The 24003-nt window shown below is 59.7% G+C and overlaps 1 protein-coding gene across 7 annotated transcripts; it reads left to right on the top strand.

Moving 5' to 3' along the window:
• Positions 1 to 1157: 1157 nt before the first annotated feature.
• Positions 1158 to 21764, top strand: Fcho1 (FCH and mu domain containing endocytic adaptor 1). 7 transcript variants are annotated; one of them, XR_008221495.1, is made up of 31 exons: positions 3585 to 3658; positions 5180 to 5219; positions 5745 to 5818; positions 6816 to 7030; positions 7743 to 8226; positions 8752 to 8843; positions 9731 to 9805; positions 9916 to 10057; positions 11174 to 11326; positions 11489 to 11593; positions 13462 to 13560; positions 13635 to 13731; positions 14264 to 14308; positions 14420 to 14492; positions 14894 to 14918; positions 15141 to 15198; positions 15639 to 15817; positions 15907 to 15931; positions 16193 to 16244; positions 16565 to 16668; positions 16830 to 17072; positions 17491 to 17600; positions 17699 to 17786; positions 17890 to 17998; positions 18911 to 19066; positions 19260 to 19392; positions 19599 to 19798; positions 19982 to 20037; positions 20221 to 20385; positions 20717 to 21192; positions 21480 to 21764. XR_008221495.1 is itself a non-coding variant. In XM_052752562.1 (30 exons), exons 3-30 carry the CDS (start codon positions 5792 to 5794, stop codon positions 20737 to 20739), a joined length of 3333 nt encoding a protein of 1110 aa, XP_052608522.1. In that variant the 5' UTR covers positions 1158 to 1227; positions 5180 to 5219; positions 5745 to 5791; the 3' UTR covers positions 20740 to 21764. The 7 variants fall into 7 exon arrangements, 6 of the variants coding, with proteins under 6 accessions (XP_052608522.1, XP_052608523.1, XP_052608521.1 ...); XM_052752562.1 differs by lacking the exon at positions 3585 to 3658 and adding an exon at positions 1158 to 1227 and having other exon boundaries at positions 20717 to 21764; XM_052752563.1 differs by having other exon boundaries at positions 3582 to 3658; positions 16565 to 16659; positions 20717 to 21764.
• The last annotated feature ends 2239 nt before the right edge of the window (positions 21765 to 24003 follow it).

Raw genomic sequence — 24003 nt, 5'->3', positions numbered from 1 at the left:
CCTGAAGGTGACTCAGGACCAAATGTCACATGGGCTCCTGGGGCAGAACAAGGACACTGGGAACGTGCATGTCCCTGCGGGTTGCACGTGGAGATGCAGGCCATTCTACCTCGAGGTCATGAACCAAGCGGGGTGTGGCATCTATAAGGATTCCCATGACCACCCTGCTGCTAGCGAACTCACAGGTTTGATCTTTATTGTTTTAATTGGTAACAGTAGGTTAGCGTGGGCATGCCTCAGCAAACTCAAGGAGGTCAGAGGACACCCTACAGGGGTCCCTTCCCTCCCACCATGTGGATCAAACCTAGGCTTCGCTACAGGCATCTTTGCCGGCGTAAGCCCTCTCACTGGCCCTAAAGCTGGTGTTTAAATGTGCATGCCATCGGAACTCAGCATCATTTGGGGACAGAGCTGCGGAAGATGTGTCCAAGTGAGAGGTGGGGCAGCGGCAGGCTGGGGCTGACCTGGCCTGACCCCCAGCCACAGGAAAATGCGGTGTCTGAGGTCCAAAGGCTCCAGGGCTATGCACTGAGGACGAAAGGGCACTTAGCCTCCACAGTGTCCCCAGGCTGGTGGTCCCAGTTCCTTGGAGGTGCTTCAGGGGTAGGAGAGGCTGGTGGCCTGGGGTTAATTAGGCAGGTTGTGTCCCCGAATAAAAGTTTAAAACAGAGCCCAGGCCAGGGAGTTGTAAGTCTAAAAATTGTCATGTGAGGATGGGGTAGATATGTAGCTCTTTCGTAGTGCTGGATTTCGTCATCAGAACAGCCTGAATAAGTTAATGAGTGACGCGTAGTGTGAATGGGTGGACCAGAGTTGCTGTGTGAGGTCCAAAGCAACTCCAAGCCCTCTCAGCGCCTTTGTTTGTAAAATGAGGCTCAATATCAAATATTACCTCACTCACAGCCTCGGAGGGGTTCTCCAATAAGCCATGCACACAGTAGGTACTCAATAAATGCTGCTCCTCCCTCCCTCCCTCCCTCCCTCCCTCCCTCCCTCCAGCGGGACGCACAGGTGCAGGGAACAAGGAGCGGCTCCTATCCCTTTAAACTATGCAAATAGCCTGCGGGTGAGTGGCGCGGCTCAGCCAACCAGCGTAGGGATTGTGAAGCTCCGTGGGGCGGGGGCTCCTTCAGACCACACCCCGTGGGCGGGGCCAGCGGCGCGCTCCGCAGCGCGCGGGGAGGGGCGGGGCGCGGGTCCGGAGCGCGCAGGTGGTGGCGGCGCGGGGGTGAGTGTCCCCGGGCGCGGGGGCGCGGGGCGCGGGGCGCGGGGCGCGGGGCGCGGGGTGCGGGGCGGGGGCGCGGGCGGGCACAGCCTTCATCCGGACCCGGCCCGGGCGCAGGTGCCGCCTGCAGAAGGCGGGGCGCCGCTCCACTGCTGCTCCCCCTCAATCCCGGGCTGGGAAGCGGGGACCCCAGGACCTCCAAATCCCTCCCCTGGGTCTTCAGCCCTCATCTCCCAGGCCCTAAGGTGGGGGGCCGCCTCCCCCGCTACCCATGTGGCCCCCATCCTCGCCTGCCAGTCGGGGTCCCCTCCCTTCCATTGCACCGGCCCCGGGCTTGGCAGGCAGGTGGGGGCTCTGCAGGGCGAGTGCGGTGGGGCAGCGGGGGAACTGGGGTCCCCTCCCTGGCGAGCGGGGCCTGGAGAGGCCTGGAGCCCGCACCGGGGACTCCCGCGCTCTGTGGGGGGGGGCGGCCCGCATCTGCTCCCAGGGACAGAATTAGTCGAGGTGACTGAGGATGGGGTGCGGAGGAGGTCGGGGGTGGAAGCCCCTCCGCTCGCCCGCAGCATCGCGGGACCTGCTTCATGGTGACCTTGGGCAGGTGACAGTACCTCCCTCACTCTCAGTCTCCTCTTTGGAATACAGAGGCTGAAGAGGCCAGACTGTCTGTCTCAGATTCCCAATATGCACACACCATTTTCGCCAGATGGGGATGCCAGTCTTTGGCCAAAGGTTAGGGGAGACTCAGTTTTCGGCCCTTTAAAATGGGTTGAGCCTGGCAGGGTCATTCCTGTCCTGGGGAGGCTGAGCCGGAAGGAAGGTCTGCAGCTTGTAGCCAGCCTGGGCTACATAGCCAGACTCTGCCTCGTAAAAAAGCATAAACAAAACCAAACCATGACACTGATGGATGGGTACAGTCTGGCCTTCCTGGAGGGACCTAGGGCCAGGAGAGGACAGTTCCCACGTGACCCTAAGACGGGACCCGCCTGCAATCAAGACCCGGTCTCAGTCACCCCGGTCCCACCGGTGCGGCTGCCCGGGTCACACCCTGACCCACATACCATCACCTACGCCAGGGCCCTGCCGGCTCCTGGGCGGGGTCCCAGGTGGGAGGTCAGGCGCTTAGCCCCTGCCCCTTGCAGGGCAGTGGGGTGCGTCCTAGGGCAGGAAGCCTGACACCCCAAACTGGTGTGCTCAGACTGGCTGAGCCTTCTGTGAAATGGGCCGAAACCCCGTGGGAAGATGAGAGGGGGCAGTGGAGTGAGCGCGGCTGTAAACACCCTCCTTGTGATATTAATTATGATATTGCGCTCATTAAATGGGGTCAGAGCCAACGAGAAAATGGATGTCTTTGAAGGGTGTGACCAGAGTCACCGGCGTCCCATGGGCTGGGGTACACAGTGGTGCTCAATGTGTGTGCATTGAATGAAATGACTCAGCTGGAGGCTGGCACAGGGGCCTCAGTTTCCGCATGGGGTGCTGGCTGAAGTCTGGGGCAGCATGAGCTCGGAGTGACAGGCATGTTGAAGGTCACATGGCAAAGGGTCAAGGGCTGCGGGCACACCTGCGGGCAGCATCCAGAGTGCCCGCTGGGTGTGGTGTACCTGACCCCCTGGTGCCTGTCCTCTGCACCCAGACGCTGTTCACACACCCAGGCCCCGGTTTTGGGGAATTGGTGGGGAAAGTGGGGGGTGCTGTGTGATGCTGATCAAGTGTCTGTCAGTCTCTGGGCCTCATGTTGCAGAGGCCAGGAAGCCTTGAGTTACATTAGGAAAACTGCCTTAGTCCTACGATATTTTTAGGGGCCTCGGTGGTGTTTTAACTTCTTTTCAGATCACATGGGTAACAAGCAAACAACAAAGAAAAAACTCCAAGAGCACGGGGACGAGGGACACGTTATAGATTTCAGTTTCTACATTTCGAAGCCGGGCGTGGTGGTGCGCCCTGTCACCCCAGCGCCTGGGATGGGGGCGGGAGGGTCAGGAGTTTGAGGCCAGCCTGGGCTACATGAGACCTTGTCTAAAACAAGCTTTAATCTGTTGGTCCTGAAGGAGTTGTAAAGAATATCCGAGTTTCCCTTTTCTGAGGGGGAGGCTTCACACATCTTCAAGCCTCAGTTTCCCCTCTTGGTCATCCTGGACTAGCTTGGGCCAAGGTAGAGGCTCCGTGGGTGGTCACACTCATTTTAATTAGTGGGTCTCTGGTGGTGATCACGTCGCTCCCACCTGCTCCCTCAGCCCACTTCCCCTCCCACATGCCGCCCTGTGGCTGTGGGGAGGTCCCAGGGGTGCTGGGCGGGGAGGTGACGGTTGGGTGGCAGGCAGGGCGGGCCAGGCTTCCTGTCCTCCAGACAGGGCTGGCGGAAGTGTCAGGGGCCTGTGGACTCCCGGTGTTCACTGCGTCTCCAGGGGCCCCAGCCCCCCTCGCTGCCCTTCGGTGAGTCTCACCCCAGCACCTATCTTTGTCACCTCCGAACAGGATGGTGTCCCACGGGTGTGGGCTCCGGTCTGGGGTCAGCTGTCACTTCCTGGGCCAGGTGGCAACACCAGGGCCCATCCTTGGCGCCGCCTCTTGCCACCCGAGGTTGTGGACCTTCAAGGGCCACTGGGTGGAGTTCTGGGCAGCCGGGCGGGCAGCTGCGGTTGTGAGAGATGATGTCTAGGTGTCTAGTGTAGATGGGATGGCCGGTGGGGTGAGTGGATGCGCGTGGGGCTGGGGACGGCATGTGTGCCTACTTGCATGTGGCCGCGGGGGAAGGGGGGGAGCTCTGGGGATATTGATGACTTCCGGGACCAGCACCCGCGGCCCAAGAGCCTCTTCAACCTGGCAGAAGTTTATCTGGTCTGTCACAGATGGCTGCCACCTCCCCAGCGTGGCTCCCGGGCTTGTGCATGTGAGGGCCCGACCCCGGGGGATGGATTTTACTTCATATAAGATGAAGTTGTCGCCGGGCGGTGGTGGCGCACGCCTTTAATCCCAGCACTCGGGCAGAGCCAGGCGGATCTCTGTGAGTTCGAGGCCAGCCTGGGCTACCAAGTGAGTCCCAGGAAAGGCGCAAAACTACACAGAGAAACCCTGTCTCGGAAAAAAAAAAACCAAAAAAAAAAAAAAAAAAAAAAAAAAAGATGAAGTTGTCACATGGGTGTAGGGGCATCGGGTCTGCTGCCCTCAGCACATTTTAGGGGATTCAGATAGGCCGGCTGGGTCCCAGCCAGGCACCAGGGTACAGGAGGAAGGTGGTGTAGTGGCTCCAGGCTGTCGCCACAGTACTTAGGAGACTGAGGCAGGAGGATGGACATGAGTTAGAGATCAGCCTGGGATGCAAAGTGAGATCCTGCTTCAAAAATCAAGGGAAACCAAGAAAAGCCACAATGTGGACATTTGGGGCTTTCCTGCCTGTCTCACAACAAAGGAGCTTCTAGAAGCATTGCCCAACCCAGGGAGGGAGGGCAGACATGGAAATGAAGTCATTATTTCCCTGGTGAACTCCTATGCCTGCTCCAGGGCCTCAGCTGCCAGATCCCTCTCACTGGACCTGGCTTCCACAGCGTTCTCCTTACATCTGGGACACACTGCCTCTCATGCCGGGCATGACGTGCAGTTTGAGTCCCTGAACTCTGGAGGCTGAGGCAGGAGGATCCAGGCCAGGTTGGGCTAAGGAGCAACAAACAAAGGAAAGCTAAGTTCAGTGTTTGGTAAACTGAGGCTCAGAGCTAAGTGGGTCCTCTCCCAGTGGGGCCAGGCCCTGCGGTCAGCTGTCCGCATCTAGTCTGTCGCTGGGTCCCCTGGGCTCCAGCTGTCACCATGCAGCCCAGCAGCTCATGAACTATGGATGAGGACGCCGGCTCCTGTGACAGCCAGCCTTGGTGTGTGAGGATTCTGCACACCCCTCCATGTCACGTGGCCCCACCCTATGCAAAGTCTCCAAAACTTTTCTGGGTTTTCTGTCTCCTACAGATGGAGAAACTGAGGCACAGAGCGGAGTGACTTGGAACAGGTGAATAGTGGCTCCCGAGGGGTGGTTGGGACTCATGGAGCCCCCGACACTGGAGGGGCCCCTGTACATCATGCCCAAACTTCCCACAGAAACCACCCCGCTGTTCAGACACAAAATCCACGTCCCTTCCTGACATTTGACCTTGGCAAGTAGCTTCCCCTCTTGGGAAATGACTCAGTTTCCCTACATCTGAAATGGCCTAGAACCATTCTGTCTAGAATTCAGTTGATTCAATACCACTCTAGCCCTTACCCACAAACTCCTATCATGCTTAAAACCCCCTCCCATTATGGCCTCCTCCATCCTAGCCCCTGTCCCCAAGCCCACGCTCAGCCCCATGAGACTGAGACATGTGTCCTGTTACCTGGGGCCACAGGGCCAAGCCTGAGGAATCTCTGGGGCCTGACCTGCTCGGGCCTTGGGCTGCACTTCCTTAGCCCTCCCTGCAGCAGGGAGGGGGTGGGATTTCCCTCTTCAGGCCCTTGCTGGTTATGACTCAGCCCCCAAACTTACCTCTCTTTTCAGACGGATACTGGACAGAGGCCAGCAGGGTCTCCTCAGAGGCCACCAGGATGTCATATTTTGGGGAACATTTCTGGGTAAGACCTGCTGCTCCTTCTGTTCCCTTTTTGTTCATCCTTCGCTGCTCTTATTATGGTGGAGGCTCACAGAGGGCTGTAGGGACTTTTATGGTCAAGGGGGAACTGGGCAGATAGAAGGTAGAGTCTAAAACATGGAGACACAGGTTGCCTTGACCTAGGGCAAGGAACACAAATTATAGCACTGAGAATCAGGCCTGGAGCAGCATGTGTATCTGAGAATCGCTCAGCAGAACAGCATGAAGTTGGGCGTGGGAGCATACACCTGGGATCCTAGACCTAGGGATGCTGAGGCAGGAGAATGGCAGGTCCTAGCCAGCCTGTGGTAGACAGTAACCTGTTTCCACAAGTGACAGAACAGCACGGCCTCACACCTGGGCCAAACAAGCCCACCAGAGAAATTCTATGCTTTTTTTTTTTTTTTTTTAACATCTTGGGAAATTTGTTCTTTGGGGAGGATTCACGCCCCCCCCCCCCCATGCCCCTCTTGGCCACCTAGGCCTGCTGAAAACCAGGTCTGGGGATGGGGAAGAGAGACTCTCATAAAGCCACATCTGTGCCCTGAGAGAGGAGCTGCCATTCTTGGGGACATGGAGCGAGCCAGATCCTGCAGCTCAGCCCACCTCCCCACAGCCCAGAGTGCTGTGGCCCTGGAGGCGGGTTTTCCAGGATGAGCAAAAGCCATCACAACCACAGGAAACACCCCGAGTCCATCTCGGAGGTGTGGCGCTGGGTGGCACTCAAGGACCGGGGTCCCCTCCCCGGTGGTTGGGCCAGGGAACTGGGGAGCCACCAAGGACGCGGAAGCAGCCCCAGAATGGGAGCCTGGAGTCTGAGAGGCGTCAGGCTGAAAGGCCCCTTCCTCCCCAGCAGGCCCACAGCTTGCAAAGTGGTAGCTGGTTGCTAAGCAACCAGTTGCCCCTAGCAACAAGCCCCACTCCTTCCCATTCTCCCTCCCCAGCTGGGGCTCCTCTTTCTTGCCTCTATTTTCTTAAAGGGCCCGCTGTCCCTTGCCACCTGCAGGGCTCAGATTCTCGCATGGCCTCTGAATGACCGTGTGATGGCCGGGAGGTGGTGTCCTCTGGCTGTTATCGGAACCGCTGTCCTGCAGCGCTGTCCTGCAGCGCTGTCCTGCAGCGCTGTCCTGCAGCGGCAGCCTAGGAGACGCCCATCGCGGGGGTGGTGGCAGTTGCTCCTGCAGGATTCCACGAGGTGTGAAAACGGGGGAAGTCAATGAGCAGAGAGAATAGAAGCCACCCCAACTTCCCTCCCATGCACACCCCAAGATAGCGCAGCTGCGAGGGCTCAGACCTTTGAGTCAGGATCCCACTGGCTCAGAGGTTCTCCCCCGGAAGGGCTGGCCAACCAGCCTCAGTTTCCCCGGGAGGTACAGAAAATGAATGAGAGTTTTGTCTTCTGAGACATGGATCTATGGTTAAGACATCAGACTCCTTTTCTGTTAATTCCCTGCTGGGGATGAAGGCCAGTGCCTCAAATGTAATAGGCGGGGGCTCCACCCCTGAGCCACGCCCCCAGCCCCTCACTGGGGATTCTAGGCGGGGCTCCACCCTGACCACGCCCCCAGCCCCTCACTGAGGGATTCTAGGCGGGGCTCCACCCTGACCACGCCCCCAGCCCCTCACTGGGGACTCTAGGCGGGGCTCCACCCTGACCACGCCCCCAGCCCCTCACTGGGGACTCTAGGCAGGGGCTCCACCCCTGAGCCACGCCCCCAGCCCCTCACTGGGGACTCTAGGCGGGGCTCCACCCTGAGCCACGCCCCAATGCTGACTGGTATTTGGGGTGCCCCAGCTCCTTTGAGACAAGTCAGGGTCAGAAGCCTAGAGAGCACTGGGGAGCCATGGCGGATGGGAGCGCACTAGGGGTATGAAACCACGTTAAGATGTCCTTTGGCTGTCACCAGAGGTTCTGATCGGACACAGGCCCTGGACGCCTCTCCGCAGACCCTCGGCTGTCCGCCCACTTCTCGGAGGCAGACAGCACTGAGGACTTGCCAGGTCCGGGAAACGGGCCAGTGGCTGGCTCTGTTCGCCCCAGATAACGGCCTGGGCGGCCGTGCCCGGTGCAGCCTCACCCGAGGATCCCCAGCAGCGGCAGGTGGGCTCAGTGGGAGCTGTGTCATTACCCAGAGGGCCTTTGTGTCCAGCAGAGTACCAGACACGTCTCACCCACAAAGCCGTCGTGTGGCAGTCGCTACCATCGCCACCATTTTCCATAGGCGAGAACTAGGGCTGGGGGTGCAGCCGCCACCCCAAAGTCGACCAGCGCACTCCAGTTGGTGGGGTGGAGGGCCGGGCTGTGACCCTGAGGGGAGGCCGGAGCTCTGCAGCCATGGGGCCGTGGGATGGGTGGAAGCCGGCGGGTCCAGGAGGAAGCTAAGAGCTGAGGTGAGGAAACAGGAACACACTGAGGACTTTTGGGGTGTTGGCCGCTGATCTGGGTCCAGGGTGGGAGATGGTGATGGTAGCGGGGACGTGTGGACACGAGGCTGACCTGGGTTTGTTCCACTCTTGGCTTTGGTTGGAGAAACGCTTGCATTGCGAGCATCGGGATCTGAGTTCAAGGCCCCAGCGGCCATGTGAAAAGCTGGCATGTTAGGACAGGTGGGTAACCCAGCACAGGGGAGGCAGAGGCAGGAGGATCCCTGAGGCTCTAGTCACGGGCTTCGGGTTCAGGAAGACTCTGACTCCGAAAACGAGGTGGAGGAGGATAGAGGAAGACATGGGATGTCGACCTCTGGCCACGGGACACCCGGGAGGAGATGGTGGAAGTCCCCGGCTTCCCGCTGGCCGGTGGGAGAGTGCAGCCTGCTGATCCAGTGAGGTCTCTCCCGTCTCAGCAGACCTTTCAGGGCTCCCAAGCCTGCCTCTGTTGCTCGGCAACCGGATGCCCTTCTCTCTCATCCCTCACAGGGTGACAAGAACCACGGCTTTGAGGTCCTCTACCATTGTGTGAAGCAGGGCCCTGTGGCCACCAAGGAGCTGGCTGACTTCATCAGGGAGAGGTGAGGCGCGGGGCACGCCCACCCCGGGGCACGCCCACCCGGGACACGCCCACCAGGGCTCTGGCTCACCGCCTCTTTACTGGGATCAAGGGTGCAGATCTCCTGGGGTTCCCGGAATCAAACGACTTAGTCCTCCGACCCCACGGGTCCCTTTCTGCCTCAAGCCACCTCCTGTTTTATTTCCTATTTTGAACTGTGTGGAGGGGGTGGTGCTCATGCCCTGGCATATATGTGAAGGGCAGAGGGCCTTAGTCGAGTTGACTGTCTCCTTCCACCCGTGGATTTTGGAGATTGAGCTCAGGTCGTCGGGCTTGGCTGCCAGCCCTTTACGCACTGGGCCATCTCACTCACTACCATCGCCACCATTTTCCATAGGCGAGAACTAGGGCTGGGGGTACAGCCGCCACCCCAAAGTCGCCCAGCGCACTCCAGTTGGTGGGGTGGAGGGCCGGGCTGTGACCCTGAGGGGAGGCCGGAGCTCTGCAGCCATGGGGCCGTGGCTGCATGCACCTTTTAAACCAGTCCCGGGGGTCTGGTGCCTCCGCTACTGAAAATAAGATCATGTACTCACAGGAGGGAGTTAAAACCCTGAGTGCTAGCATCAGAAGTGCAAACATGTATGATGCAGGCATGATGGTGTGCCCCATAACCCCAGGGGGAAAGTGGAGGCTAAAGAATTACCGCGAATTTGAGGCCCGTCTAGACCACTTATCTAGACCTTGTTTAAAAAAAAACTAAAAAAGGTTACTTAAGGAAAAATAAAATTATCCAGTCAGTTTCCAAAACTCTGTTTTGAGAACGAGGTGTAGAGATGGGGAAACTGAGGCAGAGAAAGACCTGTCTCGGGGTACCTGAATCTGCCTATCTTTGCCCCTTCTCCGATCCAGGGCCAGCATCGAAGAGACATACTCGAAGGCCATGGCCAAGCTGTCCAAGCTGGCCAGCAATGGGACCCCCATGGGGTGAGTGCAGCTGGATGGGGGGGCCTGGTGACCTCGGGCCCTGGGGGACCCGACTTCCGCCAAGTCCCACGTCAGCACCGTCAGCTGCGCTGGACTCTGCCTGTCCCCAGGACCTTCGCCCCGCTCTGGGAGGTCTTCCGCGTGTCCTCCGACAAGCTGGCGCTCTGCCACCTGGAGCTGACGAGGAAGCTTCACGACCTCCTCAAGGACGTGCTGCGATACGGGGAGGAGCAGCTCAAGGCCCACAAAAAGGTAGCGGGCCGCCCTGGCAGGCGTGCAGGGGGCTGGGGCACCCACGACCCCAGACGGGCCTGCGCACCCACTTACAAGCCCGCACCCCAGCCCCTCACTGGCGGATTCCTGGCTGCCACTCCACCCCTGAGCCACGCCCCCAGCCCCTCACTGGGGGATTCTAGGCGGGGCTCCACCCCTGAGCCACGCCCCCAGCCCCTCACTGGGGATTCTAGGCGGGGCTCCACCCTGAGCCACGCCCCCAGCCCCTCACTGGGGATTCTAGGCGGGGCTCCACACTGACCACGCCCCCAGCCCCTCACTGGGGGATTCTAGGCGGGGCTCCACCCTGAGCCACGCCCCAGCCCCTCACTGGGGGATTCTAGGCGGGGCTCCAACCCTGACCACGCCCCCAGCCCCTCACTGGGGGATTATAGACAGGAGCTCCACTCCTGAGCCACGCCCCCAGCCTCTCACTGGGGATTCTAGGCGGGGCTCCACCCCTGAGCCACGCCCCCATCCCCTCACTGGGGATTCTAGGCGGGGCTCCACCCTGAGCCACGCCCCCAGCTCCTCACTGGGGATTCTAGGCGGGGCTCCACCCCTGAGCCACGCCCCCAGCCCCTCACTGGGGATTCTAGGCAGGGCTCCACACTGACCACGCCCCCAGCCCCTCACTGGGGGAGTCTAGGCGGGGCTCCACCCTGAGCCACGCCCCCAGCCCCTCACTGGGGATTCTAGGCGGGGCTCCACACTGACCACGCCCCCAGCCCCTCACTGGGGGAGTCTAGGCGGGGCTCCACCCTGACCACGCCCCCAGCTCCTCACTGGAGGATTCTAGGCAGGGCTCCACCCTGACCACGCCCCCAGTCCCTCACTGGGGATTCTAGGCGGGGCTCCACCCTGACCACGCCCCCAGTCCCTCACTGGGGATTCTAGGCGGGGCTCCACCCCTGACCACGCCCCCAGCCCCTCACTGGGGATTCTAGGCGGGGCTCCACCCTGACCACGCCCCCAGCCCCTCACTGGGGATTCTAGGCGGGGCTCCACCCTGACCACGCCCCCAGCCCCTCACTGGGGGATTCTAGGCGGGGCTCCACCCCTGACCACGCCCCTCCCCTCCTTTTCCTACCGCAGTGCAAGGAGGAGGTTCTGGGCACTGTGGATGCGGTGCAGGTGCTGGCCAGCGTGGGTCAGCTCCTGCCAAAGTCTCGGGAGAATTACCTGAGCCGCTGCATGGACCTGGAGCGGATGCGCAGAGAGAACACCAGCCAGAAGGAGATGGACAAGGTTTGTCGGCCTCCTGACCAGAGAGAGACAGCATGCCACACAGCCCTGGGCACTCAGCCGTGCGGCCACCTCCCTTGGCTTTCAGAAGATGGGTTGGCAGGGTGGTAAAGCCACCCGACTGTGCCCATGACGACTCACACAGACCCTGTCTATGATTCCCAGGCAGAATCCAAAAGCAAGAAGGCGGCCGACAGCCTGAGGCGCTCTGTGGATAAGTACAACTCCGCCCGGGCGGACTTCGAGACCAAGATGCTAGAGTCCGCCCTGGTGAGAACCTCGCCCCGTGGCGGCTGGTCCCCACGCTCCCCGCGGGAGTGCCCTGTCCTCAGCTGCAGCCTCAGTCTCCCAGCTCCAGGGACCCGAGACAGGAGGATCAGGAATTCAAGGTCCTTCTGGGCTACCTGTCAATATAAGGCCAGCCTTGGCATTCTGAGAAGTAGAAACCTTCATTAAACAGACCCACCTAGGGATTTGTAGCTGGAATTGAAGTTAAAACAGCCTTAAAATATATGGGCTGGTTTTATTTAGCAGTTTTTTCTGCAATCCAATGTCTCTTAGCAGTGTTTACCCTTGGCTCATCAGCATTCAAATAATTCAAAGTCAGCAGAACACCATGCAGGATCCAGACACCTGTGTGTTTTCCATCCTTACGTGGCTTGTTCTTTTTAAGTTACTTTACTCTCTCTTTAAAGACTTTATTATTTAAACTTTTTTTTCTATGACTGCCTTTTTTTTTTTTTTTTAACTTTCTTTCCTCAGCATCTAAGCACATTTTCAAGCATACTGTGCCTGTCTGTTCAGAGGTGTTTTTGGTCTGGCCCTGGCCTTTCGTGTGGCTCTCTGGCTGCATGAACGAAGCCTTAAACAGCCAGGCTACCTGCCGCGGGGCTCCGCTTGGCACATGGCGCTGGCAGCTGTCTCCACCCCTACAGTACGTCCAGCAGGCTGCCACACTGGGCAGAAGAAGCTGATGTTTGCCTCTCCATGACAGCCTCATGCCCAAGGGCTTCTTCCAAGAGCAGCGTTACTGCCCCAGTTCTAGGAAGTTGGTGGGCCCGCGCTATGACAGGTTTTTTTTTGGGGGGGGTTAGTGTTTCCAGACAGGGTTTCTCTGTGTAGCAGCCCTAGCTGTCCTGGGACTCGCTTTGTAGACCAGGCTGGCCTTGAACTCACAGAGATCCGCCTGCCTCTGCCTCCTGAGTGCTGGGATTAAAGGTGTGCGCCACCACCGCCCGGCCCATGGTTTCTAGTCTCCCTCCAGGTAGCTCACCAGCTTCTCTATGCATGAATATACATGCCCGATGTTGGACCCCAAATATAGCAGATCTTTCTTGTTGGACTTTCTTTGGACCGCCAGCCCCCAAATAATGACATGTAGACTTATTATTAGTTATGAAAGCTTGGCCTTAGCTTAGGTGTTCCCAGCTAGCTCTTCTAACTTAAATTAACCTGTTTCTATTAATGTACATTCTGCCACGTGGCTTTTTAACTCTCCTCCACTCTGTACATCAGACTTCCTCCGTGTCTTGCTGCCAATCCTGCCTTTATTCTTCCCACAGTTCCGCTCTCTTCCAGGAGGCCCGCCTATCCTCTCCTGCCTAGCTATTGGCCATTCTGCTCTTTATTAAATCATCAGGTGCCTTAGGCAGATGAGGCAAAACACAGACACATCCTCATGCAGTGAGCGAATGTCCCGGAACATGGTTTTGCTGCCGTGATGATGCCTTTGTTTGGTGGGTGTGGGGGCGTCAGGCATGGCTGGATCCAGGTGTTCCAATGGCGTCACTGGGATGTCCTCTCTCTGCGGTTGGTTGTTGGTTTCTAAGGACTTCGCTGACAGGGGACACGGTGGGGCGCGTGTGTGGAAAGAGTAGCTGTGTCTCTAAGCCAGCAGGGCCATTTTCCTTTATGTAGACCAGGCTGGTCTCGAACTCACAGAGATCCTCCTGCCTCTGCCAGTACTGGGATCAAAGGCCAGCACATGGGAGGGCAGGGAGGTTGGGGACAGCAATGTCCTTTTGACTGGTAGCTAAAATCTGAACGCAGAACCTCCTTGGTGTGTCCCTAAGCCGGGCAGAGCGGGAGCTGGGCTGATCTGATTGGTCAGCCCGGGTCACGCGCCCCTCCCATCGCAGCGCTTCCAGGCCATGGAGGAGGCGCACCTGCAGCACATGAAGGCCTTGCTGGGCTCCTATGCGCACTCGGTGGAGGACACCCACGTGCAGATCGGGCAGGTGAGGAGGGGCCCCGCTGCCCTGGCCCGCCCCACGGAGGCCCGCCCCCTCACGCCCTGCCCCCGCCCACCCAGGTGCATGAGGAATTCAAGCAGAACGTGGAGAATGTGACGGTGGACATGCTCCTCCGGAAGTTTGCCGAGAGCAAGGGCACCGGCCGCGAGAAGCCCGGTGGGTGACAGCGGGCTCCCTGGCCCTCGGGTTCCTCTTGGGCAGTTCTGTCCCCAGCACGTAGGGGAGGCGTCTGATGGCTGATCTCACACAGTCCTGGCCTAGACCCGAACCCCCAAGGGGTCATGAAAGCTCGCCTCGGAAGCTCGGCTGTTTCTCACTGTCTCTAGAGCCTAAGGAAGCCATGGAGGGTGTTGAGCGCAAGATGCCCTTGTCGAGAGCAAGTTTGATAGCCAGGCTGGGGTTGGGTCCTTTTTTCATTTCTTGCTGTGTGACCCTGGTCACAAGTCTTGACTTCTCTGAGCCTGCTTCCTCATCGCTAAAGTGGTGATCACAATCCCCTAACTGCTGGCATGCTGTGTCCCCGGACCCAGGTGACAGGAAAGCTGTCCTTCCTGCTGTCTCTATGTCCAGTCAGCCGGGTCTACCAGCCTCGGTCCCCTTCTCACGCCCTCCACGGCGTCCATTGCGGAGCTGTGTCGGGGCGGGCCTGCTTCCGCCCCCCAGACTTACTTCCTCTTTGTTGACCCAGGGCCTCTGGACTTCGATGCCTACAGCACAGCTGCCCTGCAGGAAGGCAAGTACGTCTGGGCCTGGATGCCCAGGCTAGACCAGGAGTGTGGGAGGGGGTTCTGAACAAAAAGAGGGAGAGCCTTCCAGAGGTTAGCTGCCCTCCCTCTGTCCACAGCAATGAAGCGTCTCCGAGGAGCCAAGGCCTTCCGCCTTCCGGGACTGAGCCGGCGGGAGCCCCGTGCATCTGTGTGAGGAAGTGCCCCATGCTGGCCCAGGCTAGCCCAAAACCCTTCCACTTGCTCCAGCTAGCACAGAAGTCCCTATCTCAGACCAGCCCAGGATCACTTCTGCCTGGGCTAGCCCAGAAAGACCTCTGTCCTAGGCTAGCCCAAGAGAGCCACTCCCCAAACTCGTCTGGAATCCCTCCTTTCACCCAGGCTGGGCCAGAACGTGCTTGGCCCATCGTAGCCTAGGCTGGCCATGATCCCTCCAAGGCTAGCTCATTTGCCAAGGCTAGCTCCTTATCTGCTCTGCTGTTTGAAGCTATCTCTGAAGCCCAAGGGTCCCGGCCAATGGGCTAGCTTGGGGTAACATGGTGGGCATCCCTTCTGGGGGCTCTGGGCACTCACCCCTGTTCCTCTGTCCCCAGTGACTTCCTGGAGTCTGATTCAGGGGTGAGTACTGTGGGGGAGGGGCGGCGGGCAGGCGGGGCTGGACAGTCAAGCCTGAGAGGTGGAGGCCAGAGGGGCCCAGGGGGCTCAGAATCAAGTCCCTTGTGAGGGACTGAAACTTGACTCAGTTTCCCCTTGGTTTGCCTACGTCCCTGGAATACCTTCTGGTGGGGCCCGGGTGGGCAGGATGACGGGTCACCGGAGGGAACCTGGCCATGTCCCCAGGTGCCTCCAGAGGTGGATGACGAAGGCTTCACTGTGCGCCCCGATGTGTCTCAAAGCAATATCCTTTCGGTGCTCTGTGTCCCCGGGGAGGGTCCTCCTGTGCACCAGGGAGGGCCAGGCGCAGGCCTTGTCCTCTGTGCTTCCCGAAGGTAGAGAGGGGGAAGGGTGAGGGCCAGGCCGTGGTTGCCCACCTCTTTAGTGCAGCACGGGAGGCAGAGGCAGGCGGACCTTGGAGTGTGAGCCCAGCCTGTGAGTTCCAGGCCAACCAGGGCTATGCAGAGAGATCCTGTCTCAAAATAAATACGGACAGACAAGACAGGTGGACTTTTATGGGGGACATCCAGGAGGGCTTCCTGGAGGAAGGGCACCAGTGTTGGGCTGTAGTGGCTGAATAGAAGCCCCCTGAGCTTCCTGAGCATGAGGGTCAAAACTAACTGTGCAGGACCTCTGGGTGGGGAGTGTGGTCCATTCAGGATTGGCTCCTTGACAGAGGCCCACGCACGGCCGAGCCCCCGCGACTCTCCTCTAGTGACTCTGATTTTGACGACGAGGAGCCTAGGAAGTTCTACGTTCACATCAAGCCAGCCCCCACCCGCACTGTGGCCTGCAGCTCCGAGGCCGCCGCTGCCCAGCTCAGGGCCACAGCTGGCAGCCTCATCCTCCCGCCAGGCCCAGGGGTGAGCCGGACGACCGGAACCGTGAGGGGCACGGGGGCCAGCGGGCTGCAGCTGAGCTCCTGTTGCTTGAATTTTCGCTTTTTCCGCAGGGCACCATGAAACGTCACTCGTCACGTGAGTAGCCCGGCCTGTCTGGGGTGAGAAGGTGCCGGTGGAGGGGAGCGGGCTGGACGGCCGGGAGTGGGTGGGTTGGAGAGCGGCGGACCGGCGCTCACCCTCGGGCTCGGGAGCTGGGCGGGCAGCCGGGGACAGGACTCGAGCCCCGGGCCTCCCTCCGTCCCCTCTGTCCGCTCTACTGGTCACCTTGGGCCTCCGGCTGACAAATGCCAGCCGAGGTCCTGCTGGGACAGAAGCTCAAGGCTCTGTCTGTCCTAGGGGACACTTCTGGGAAGCCACAGAGACCTCGGTCGGCCCCACGGACCGGCAGGTGGGTCTCGCGGGGATGTGACGGAGCAGGCAGATGGGTCCCCTGTCCCTGCCTCGGGCTTCCTCACCCCGGCCGATTGAGGACACTTAGGAGGCGTCTGTGCTGCGCTGGGTCCGGGAGGCCTGTGGCTTTAACTGTGGGTGAGGCTGGCGTGTCACCCAGGAGCCTGGGCAGCGGGAGACCTTGCCTGGTCTCAGTGTGGTGACGCAGATGCTGGGGGGCATGGCTGCGCTGGGTGGGCGGCAGAAACCTCGAGCCCTGGAAGGCTCTGGGAAAGCCTCAGGTGCGAGGCTCGGACCCGTCCCTGTCGCCGTCCCCAGCTGTGCCGAGAAGCCGCTGGCGTCGGAGGAGCCGCTGTCTAAGAGCCTCTTCGGGCCGCCGCTGGAGTCCGCCTTCGACCATGAGGACTTCACGGGTAGAGGGGGTGTGCGCGGCAGGGAGAGCGGGTCGGGCCCCCCAGTGGGTGGGGACTGGCTGGAGGGGGTGGCTGGGAGCGTGGTCCCGTCGAGGGCCTACTGATGCGGGAGGTGAGGGCCGGGCGGGCGCGGACTGTGCTGACCACGCCCTGGCCGTGCTCCCTCGTAGGCTCCAGCAGCCTGGGCTTCACGTCCAGCCCGTCCCCGTTCTCTTCCTCGTCCCCCGAGAACGTGGAGGACTCGGGCCTAGACTCCCCATCGCACGCTGCCCCCGGCCCGTCCCCTGAGTCCTGGGTCCCCCGGCCAGGCACCCCGCAGAGCCCACCCACCTGCAGGACGCAGCACCCTGAGGCCAGGGGCCCGATGCCCCGTGCACCCTCGCCAGGCCCCTGGGGGCCAGAGGCAGGCGCAGGTGAGCTGGAGCCCAGCGGGCGTCCCTGGCAGGCTGGGCGCCAGGTGGAGGCCCTCCTAGGTGGGACCATGCGATGGTCAAGCAAAGGCCCTGGGGCAGGAGGGCAGGAGTTGACTTGGCCACGTGGTGCTGGAGTCTCCTCTGGGCCAAGAGGCTGGCAGCGAGCTGCAGGAGCTGGGGCGCCTGGAAGGACGGATGGGCCTAAGACAGCTGTGGGACTCGGACTTTGAAGGAGGCGTGGCTGCACCCTGTGGCCACCGCTGGATGGAGATGTCATCTAAACGGTCGAAATGGGCATCCACCAACCCAGGCTGCAGGGAAAGCAGCTGGCCCGGAGCCTAAGCGGCTGGAGGGTGGGACGGGGAGAGAGCACTCTGCCACCTGAGGGTCTGGTCAGCCCAGCCTTGTTCTCATCTAGACTCCACGATGCCTGCTGAGTCCACCACCCGGGAGGGTCTGGCTGCGCCACCCAGGAGACCTCGGTCCAGGAAAGTGTCCTGCCCACTCACCAGGAGCAACGGTGACCTGGTGGGTGACACGGCAGTGAGGCCGTTCCCGTGGGGAAGGGGCCGCCCCTGCAGGCAGCCCAGGGCAGTTCACAGCCCTGATTCTCTCCTGCCCTGCAGTGCCGGTCCCTCAGCCCCTCCCCGCTGGGATCCTCTGCCCCGAGCATCGCCCCGGATCGGCCCAACTTCTCCACCCAGATGGGACATGGTTTGTGGGGACAGCTCCCCTTGGGGCCTTGGGGGCCTTCTCTGTCGGGGACGGTGGCTGAGTGGGTGGGGCCTGCCCCGCCTCTGACCCCGTCCCCCCACAGGTATCTCACGTGGCCCCAGCCCTGTGGTCCTGGGATCCCAGGACACCCTGCCTGTGGCCACGGCCTTCACTGAGTACGTCCACGCCTATTTCCGTGGTCACAGCCCCAGGTAGGCGATGCCAAGTGCAGGGTCAACCTGAGGGCGCGTGACTGAGGCTAGGGAACCCTGAGGCTCCTCTGAGGAGGCTGTGGTATTGAGCCGAAGGGAAGTGGGGTGCGGACATGGCCGTGGTGAACTGGGGACCCTGGCTTGCCATCCCCGGGGTTGACAGAAGACCTTAACATTAAGCCACAGAGAAGAGGGGATCTTTAGACCCTGAACCCAAGCTGGAGGTGCTCACACCAGCAGTGATTCCTGGTGGGCCAGGAGAAAAGGGACCTAGGAGAGATACGTTCCTTAGCCCAAGCTTCGTGTGTGTGTGTGTGTGTGTGTGTGTGTGTGTGTGTGTGTGTGTGTTTCACCCCACCCACCAGGCAGGTGTGTGTGTGTGTGTGTGTGTTTCACCCCGCCAGGCAGGTGTGTGTGTGTGTGTGTGTGTCACCCCGCCAGGCAGGTGTGTATGTGTGTGTGTGTGTGTTTCACCCCGCCAGGCAGGTGTGTGTGTGTGTGTTTCACCCCGCCAGGCAGGTGTGTGTGTGTGTGTGTGTTTCACCCCGCCAGGCAGGTGTGTGTGTGTGTGTGTGTGTGTGTTTCACCCCGCCAGGCAGGTGTGTGTGTGTGTGTGTGTGTGTGTGTGTGTGTGTGTGTGTTTCACCCCGCCAGGCAGGTGTGTGTGTGTGTGTGTGTGTGTGTGTGTCAGTGTCACCCCGCCAGGCAGGTGTGTGTGTGTGTGTGTGTTTCACCCCGCCAGGCAGGTGTGTGTGTGTGTGTCACCCCGCCAGGCAGGGATGGAAGAGAAAGAAGTCGGGGAGTCGGTGTTGGAGACAGTCAGAGCCTCCCAGGAGCGTTGGTGGCAGCGGAACCGGGAGGGTGGGAACGCGGAGCCCCGATCCCACACCCAGTGCTTCCCTGGCTCCCCAGCTGCCTGGCTCGAATCACCGGGGAGCTGACCATGACCTTCCCCGCTGGCATCGTGCGAGTGTTCAGTGGGACCCCACCCCCACCCGTCCTCAGCTTCCGGCTCGTGCACACGGCCCCCGTAGAACACTTTCAGCCCAACGCGGACTTGATCTTCAGGTGCCTTTCACGGGCCGTGGGAGAGGGTCTCAGATGCCCCCGGGGCCAGGGGCTCAGGGCCTGAAGGGCCTGCAGCGCCTCCCGCCTGTTGCTGTGTGACGTGAGGCGGGTGGCTTCCCCTCTCTGGACCTACCTCTCCCACCCACGGCATCTCAGGCTGGAGATGAGGATGTTCTGTCCCCCGTCTCCGCAGTGACCCCTCCCAGAGCGACCCGGAGACCAAAGACTTCTGGCTGAACATGGCGGCGCTGACGGAGGCCCTGCAGCACCAGGCGGAGCAGAACCCCACGGCCTCCTACTACAACCTGGTGCTGCTGCGCTACCAGGTGGGGAGCTGGAGGGCGGGCGCAGAGTGCCGCAGACGGGGCGTGGAGCCCGGCCCCGCTCCCTCCTGCCCCCTGCCGGCCGCGCGCGGCACTGCGTGCGGGCGCCGCTGGCTGCCGCGGCGTGGACCGGCTAGGTGGGGTGGTGCTCACCCGGGGTGGGGGACGCGGCGATGTCGCCCAGCCACCCGCGTCTTCTCGTCCCCAAGTTCTCCCGCCCTGGGCCCGAGTCGGTGCCCCTGCAGATGAGCGCCCACTGGCAGTGCGGGCCCACGCTCACGCGGGTCACGGTGGAGTACAGCTACCGAGCGGGCGCCACCGCCGTGTCCACGCCGCTCACTAACGTCCAAATCCTGCTGCCCGTGGGAGAACCGGTGGCCAGCGTGCGTCTGCAGCCTGCCGCCAGCTGGTGAGCCCCCCAGGGCCCGTGAACACACAGGCCAACAAACAAGGGCTTTCGGGGTCCCGGGGCGGCTGTGCCACGCCGCAACTCCTGCACGGGTCGGGAAACTGAGGCTCCGCTGCGCCGTGGGTTTGCAGGGGCCACACAGGTCACTCAGCTGCTGACCCATCTTCCCTTGCTTGCCACCAGGAGCACGGAGGAAAAGAGGTTCACGTGGAAGCTTCCAGACGTGTGTGAGGCAGGGGGTGAGTCACGGCTGTGATGAGGTCCGCTGCGTGGGAAAACCCGGGGTGGTCAGCACTTGTGAAAACCGGGGGTACTCCGGCCCGTGGCACCTGCGGAATCCCAGAGTGGGGTTCTCAGGGGCCAGGCCAGGCCTGTGCAAAGGGCCTGCGGCAGGAGCACTCCCCTGACCGCACGCCCCGCAGGCTCGGGACGCCTGTCGGCCAGCTGGCAGCCGCAGTCGGGGCCCAGCACCCCCAGCCCCGTGGCCGCGCAGTTCACCAGCGAGGGCGCCACGCTGTCCGGCCTGGACCTGGAGCTGCTGGGCGGCGGCTACCGCATGTCCCTGGTCAAGCGGAGATTCGCCACAGGTAGCTGCGGGGCCGGGGCCGGGGCTCGCGGGGCTGGGCTCGCCGGGCTGGGCTCGCGGGGCTGGGCTCGCGGGGCCGGGGCTCGCGGGGCTGGGCTCGCCGGGCCGGGGCTCGCGGGGCTGGGCTCGCCGGGCTGGGCTCGCCGGGCTGGGCTCGCCGGGCTGGGCTCGCGGGGCTGGGCTCGCCGGGCCGGGGCTCGCCGGGCTGGGCTCGCGGGGCCGGGGCTCGCCGGGCTGGGCTCGCGGGGCTGGGCTCGCCGGGCTGGGCTCGCGGGCCGGCACGGGGGAGCCCGCGCGAGCGAGCGAGCGAGGCCCCTGCTCTCTCCCCGCAGGGATGTACCTCGCCAGCTGCTGAGGAGACGGTGCTCCCGGACCTCTGCCCTCCCACCCGCCACAGCTCCCTGAGCTCCCGGGCTGGACTCCTTGGAGAGCAGCCGCCGTCCCAGCCCGGCTGAGCCAAGACTCCTCCGTCCTCCCTCGCAAGCAGGCCCGGGCCTTTTCGTATTCTTTAAATAATAAACACTTTTCTAACAAAATAAGGAATCCACGTTCCCATTCTGTCTTCCAAAGCCAGCCCAGGAAGGGAGCGGGGTGGGGTTGGGGGGAAGTGGGGGGAGGTGCTGGTGCCCATAATGCATTTCATCTCCAGGGCTACCCTCTACCCTCTGTCCCCCGACTCACCTGACTCACAGCTTGGCTAAATGGAGGACGATTTCCTAAAGCAGCTGTTCTCAACCCTCCTAAGGCTGCGCCCCTTTGATGCAGTTCCTCCGAGATGATGCCAGGGTTGCAGCCATCTTAGCGAAGGGTCAGTCGGGGGCAGCAGGCCCTCGGACAAATTGTTCTGAAAACAAACAAACAAACAAAAAACACCAGAGGGTGTGCTGCTCCTCGGCCCCTAGACCCAGACAATTAGGAGCTGCACAAAAACAAGTTCCATGGGTTGGGGATTTAGCTCAGCGGTAGAGCGCGCTTGCAAGGCCCTGGGTTCGGTCCTCAGACATTTCTGCCACAACCTAAAGGCTATGACACAACACGACTGGCATAGTAACAGAGCACCAGCTGTGTCCTGCGGGGTGTTTTCTGCTGTTGTAGATTGTATGCCACAGCTGTCGCAGGGAAGGAGTTTCCTGCAGATAAAGATGGGAAGTCTGACTGTCAGAGGAAACGGTCCGCCGGTGTGGTAGGTGACATAAACTGCTACAGGAGATGGCGATTTCCTGCAGCTGCAACTCTCCCGTCAGCTCAGACCAAGCGTCTCTGACCTGAAGTGAGCACCGTCCTGAGCTTGTATACAGAGTTGGAATTCCCCTAGATCTCCGGCCCTAACCACTGTAAAACCCGGCCCCACTACAATAAAAGGACTGTTTTTGCATTGGATTTGGTCTCTTGGTGGTCTTTGGGGGACTCTGGGTACAACATCTCATGTTGTGGTGACCCCCCCCACCATAAAATTACTTAGTGTCTACTTCGTAACTATAATTTTGCTACTGTTGTAAATCGTAATGCAAATATCTGATGTGTGACCCCTGTGAACGGGTCGTTCAACCCCGTCCCCCAAAGAAGCTGCGGTCCACTAGTTGAGTACCGCTGCTCTAGAGAGTTCTGAGGTGTCCACGGGAGTTTATAAGCTAGAGAAGGACGACACCCCAGGGAGATGCGGGCTTGGTGAGGGATCCATCAGTCAACCCAGGCTGACTCAGGGCTGGGAGCTGGGGCTGGAGAGGAGGCTCAGCGCCTAAAACCAAGGACTAGGGTGTGTTTCCAGCGCCCCTGCGCCACCTTCTGGCCTCCGAGGGCACTGCACTCATGTGCATGTAGGCACACAGATACACAAATTAAAATAGAATTATTCTTTGCTGTAGGAATTTAGCAGAGTCACTGTTCTGGGGTAGATATTAGAATGAACAGCTGTTTTCTAGAAGTACTTTGACCTTGAAGAATCCTTGTGGACAACAGTGATTGTTTCCAGTGATTTGTAGAATTGTTTGGCTGATGGAGCTTTGCAGCCATCCCATGACTTTGGTCAAAAGACGCTTCAGGCACACCTGAGGCTCTTGTAGTATTGTGTATTGCACATGATACATAACAAGGACTAGAGTCATGGAGGCATGTGATACTCTCCTTCAGAAAGACATGTGAATTAAGGTTAGGGACCTTAGTATGAGGAAATACTTTGTGTAACTTTCAATAAATATGCCTTTGTATGGCTGTTCAGATTCAGTCCATCAGAAGAGGCTGGAACTTCCTGCTGCCACATAGGCCTTAAAATTTCATCTTGGGGTGCTGCTATGGGATGTCTGTATGTTGTGAATATGTGTTGTTCTGATTGGTTGATAAATAAAGCTTCATTGGCCTATGGCAAGGCATTTTAGAGGCAGGTGGGAAATCCAAGGAGAGAGACAGGAAGAAGAAAAGCAGAGGCAGAGGAGATGCCATCCCACTGTCCAGGGAGCAGCATGTAATGACACACAGGTAAAGCCATAGAACACGTGGAGACATATAGATTGATAGACATGGGCTAATTTAGGATGAAAGAGCTAGATAGCAAGAGGCATGCCATAGGCCACACAGTGTGTAGTTAATATAAGCCTCTGAATGATTATTTTATAAGCAGCTGTGGGACTGCGGGGCCTGGCGGGACTAGAGGAACCTTCCTACTACAGAGCGTCTTCTTATGTAATGGAGTGGGTACTGCACAGTGCACCCTGACATTTGGTGCCCAGTGTGGGGTGAGGAAATAGGGTACAGACACCCCAGGACTGGAGGTAATGTATGCCATAATAGTAGGTGAGACTCCAGGATAGGTCAGGAACACGGAGAATTTAAATTCTTCATCTCAGAAACAGCAACAAGTAAAATAGTTCCTGGGACAAAGGATAAATCAAGGAAGAAGAATCTTCCTAGTAAAGAAAGGAAGTTTAAAAAGGTATCTTCAAAGGCTGGAGAGACGGCTCAGAGGTTAAAAACACTCGCTGTTCTTCCAGAGGTCCTGAGTTCAATTCCCAGCACCCACATGGTGGCTCACAACCATTCATAATGAGATCTGGCGCCCTCTTCTGGCCTGCGGGATACATGCAAACAGAACACTGTATACGTAATAAATAAATAAATCTTAAAAAAAAAAAAAGTATCTTCAAGCCGGGTGGTGGTGGTGGCACACACCTTTAATCCCAGCACTCAGGAGGCAAAGACATGCAGATGGATCTCTGTGAGTTCGAGGCCAGCCTGGGCTACAGAGTGAGTTCCAGGACAGGCTCCAAAGCTACACAGAGAAACCCTGTCCTGGAAAAAAAAAGGTATAGTCACAGTAGAGAAAGGCAAAGGAAAGGACATTAAAAAAAGAAAATTTCTTGATGGAAAAAGGAGAAAAGTTTAATCAGTAAAAAAGGATTTTCCTGGTAGAAGAAGGGGAAAATGATGAATCAGTGCCCAGAAATAAAAAGGCCCCAGAAATGAAAAATAAAGGAAAGAAAAAGCCTCTTCCCAGAAGCAACAGAAAAAAGGCTCTTTCTGATAACAGAAAGAGATTAAGGATTCCTGGAACTCACAGCTTTCTGACTGCTAGCTCTTTTAGAGATCAGCCTGAATAGTGTAGTGGGATCTGGGTTACAAAGAA

This window comes from Peromyscus californicus, unplaced genomic scaffold, assembly GCF_007827085.1.
Source record: "Peromyscus californicus insignis strain IS unplaced genomic scaffold, ASM782708v3 Scaffold_23__1_contigs__length_62951481, whole genome shotgun sequence".
Taxonomy (NCBI): Eukaryota; Metazoa; Chordata; class Mammalia; order Rodentia; family Cricetidae; genus Peromyscus; species Peromyscus californicus.
This window is presented reverse-complemented; position numbering and strand designations above follow the sequence as displayed.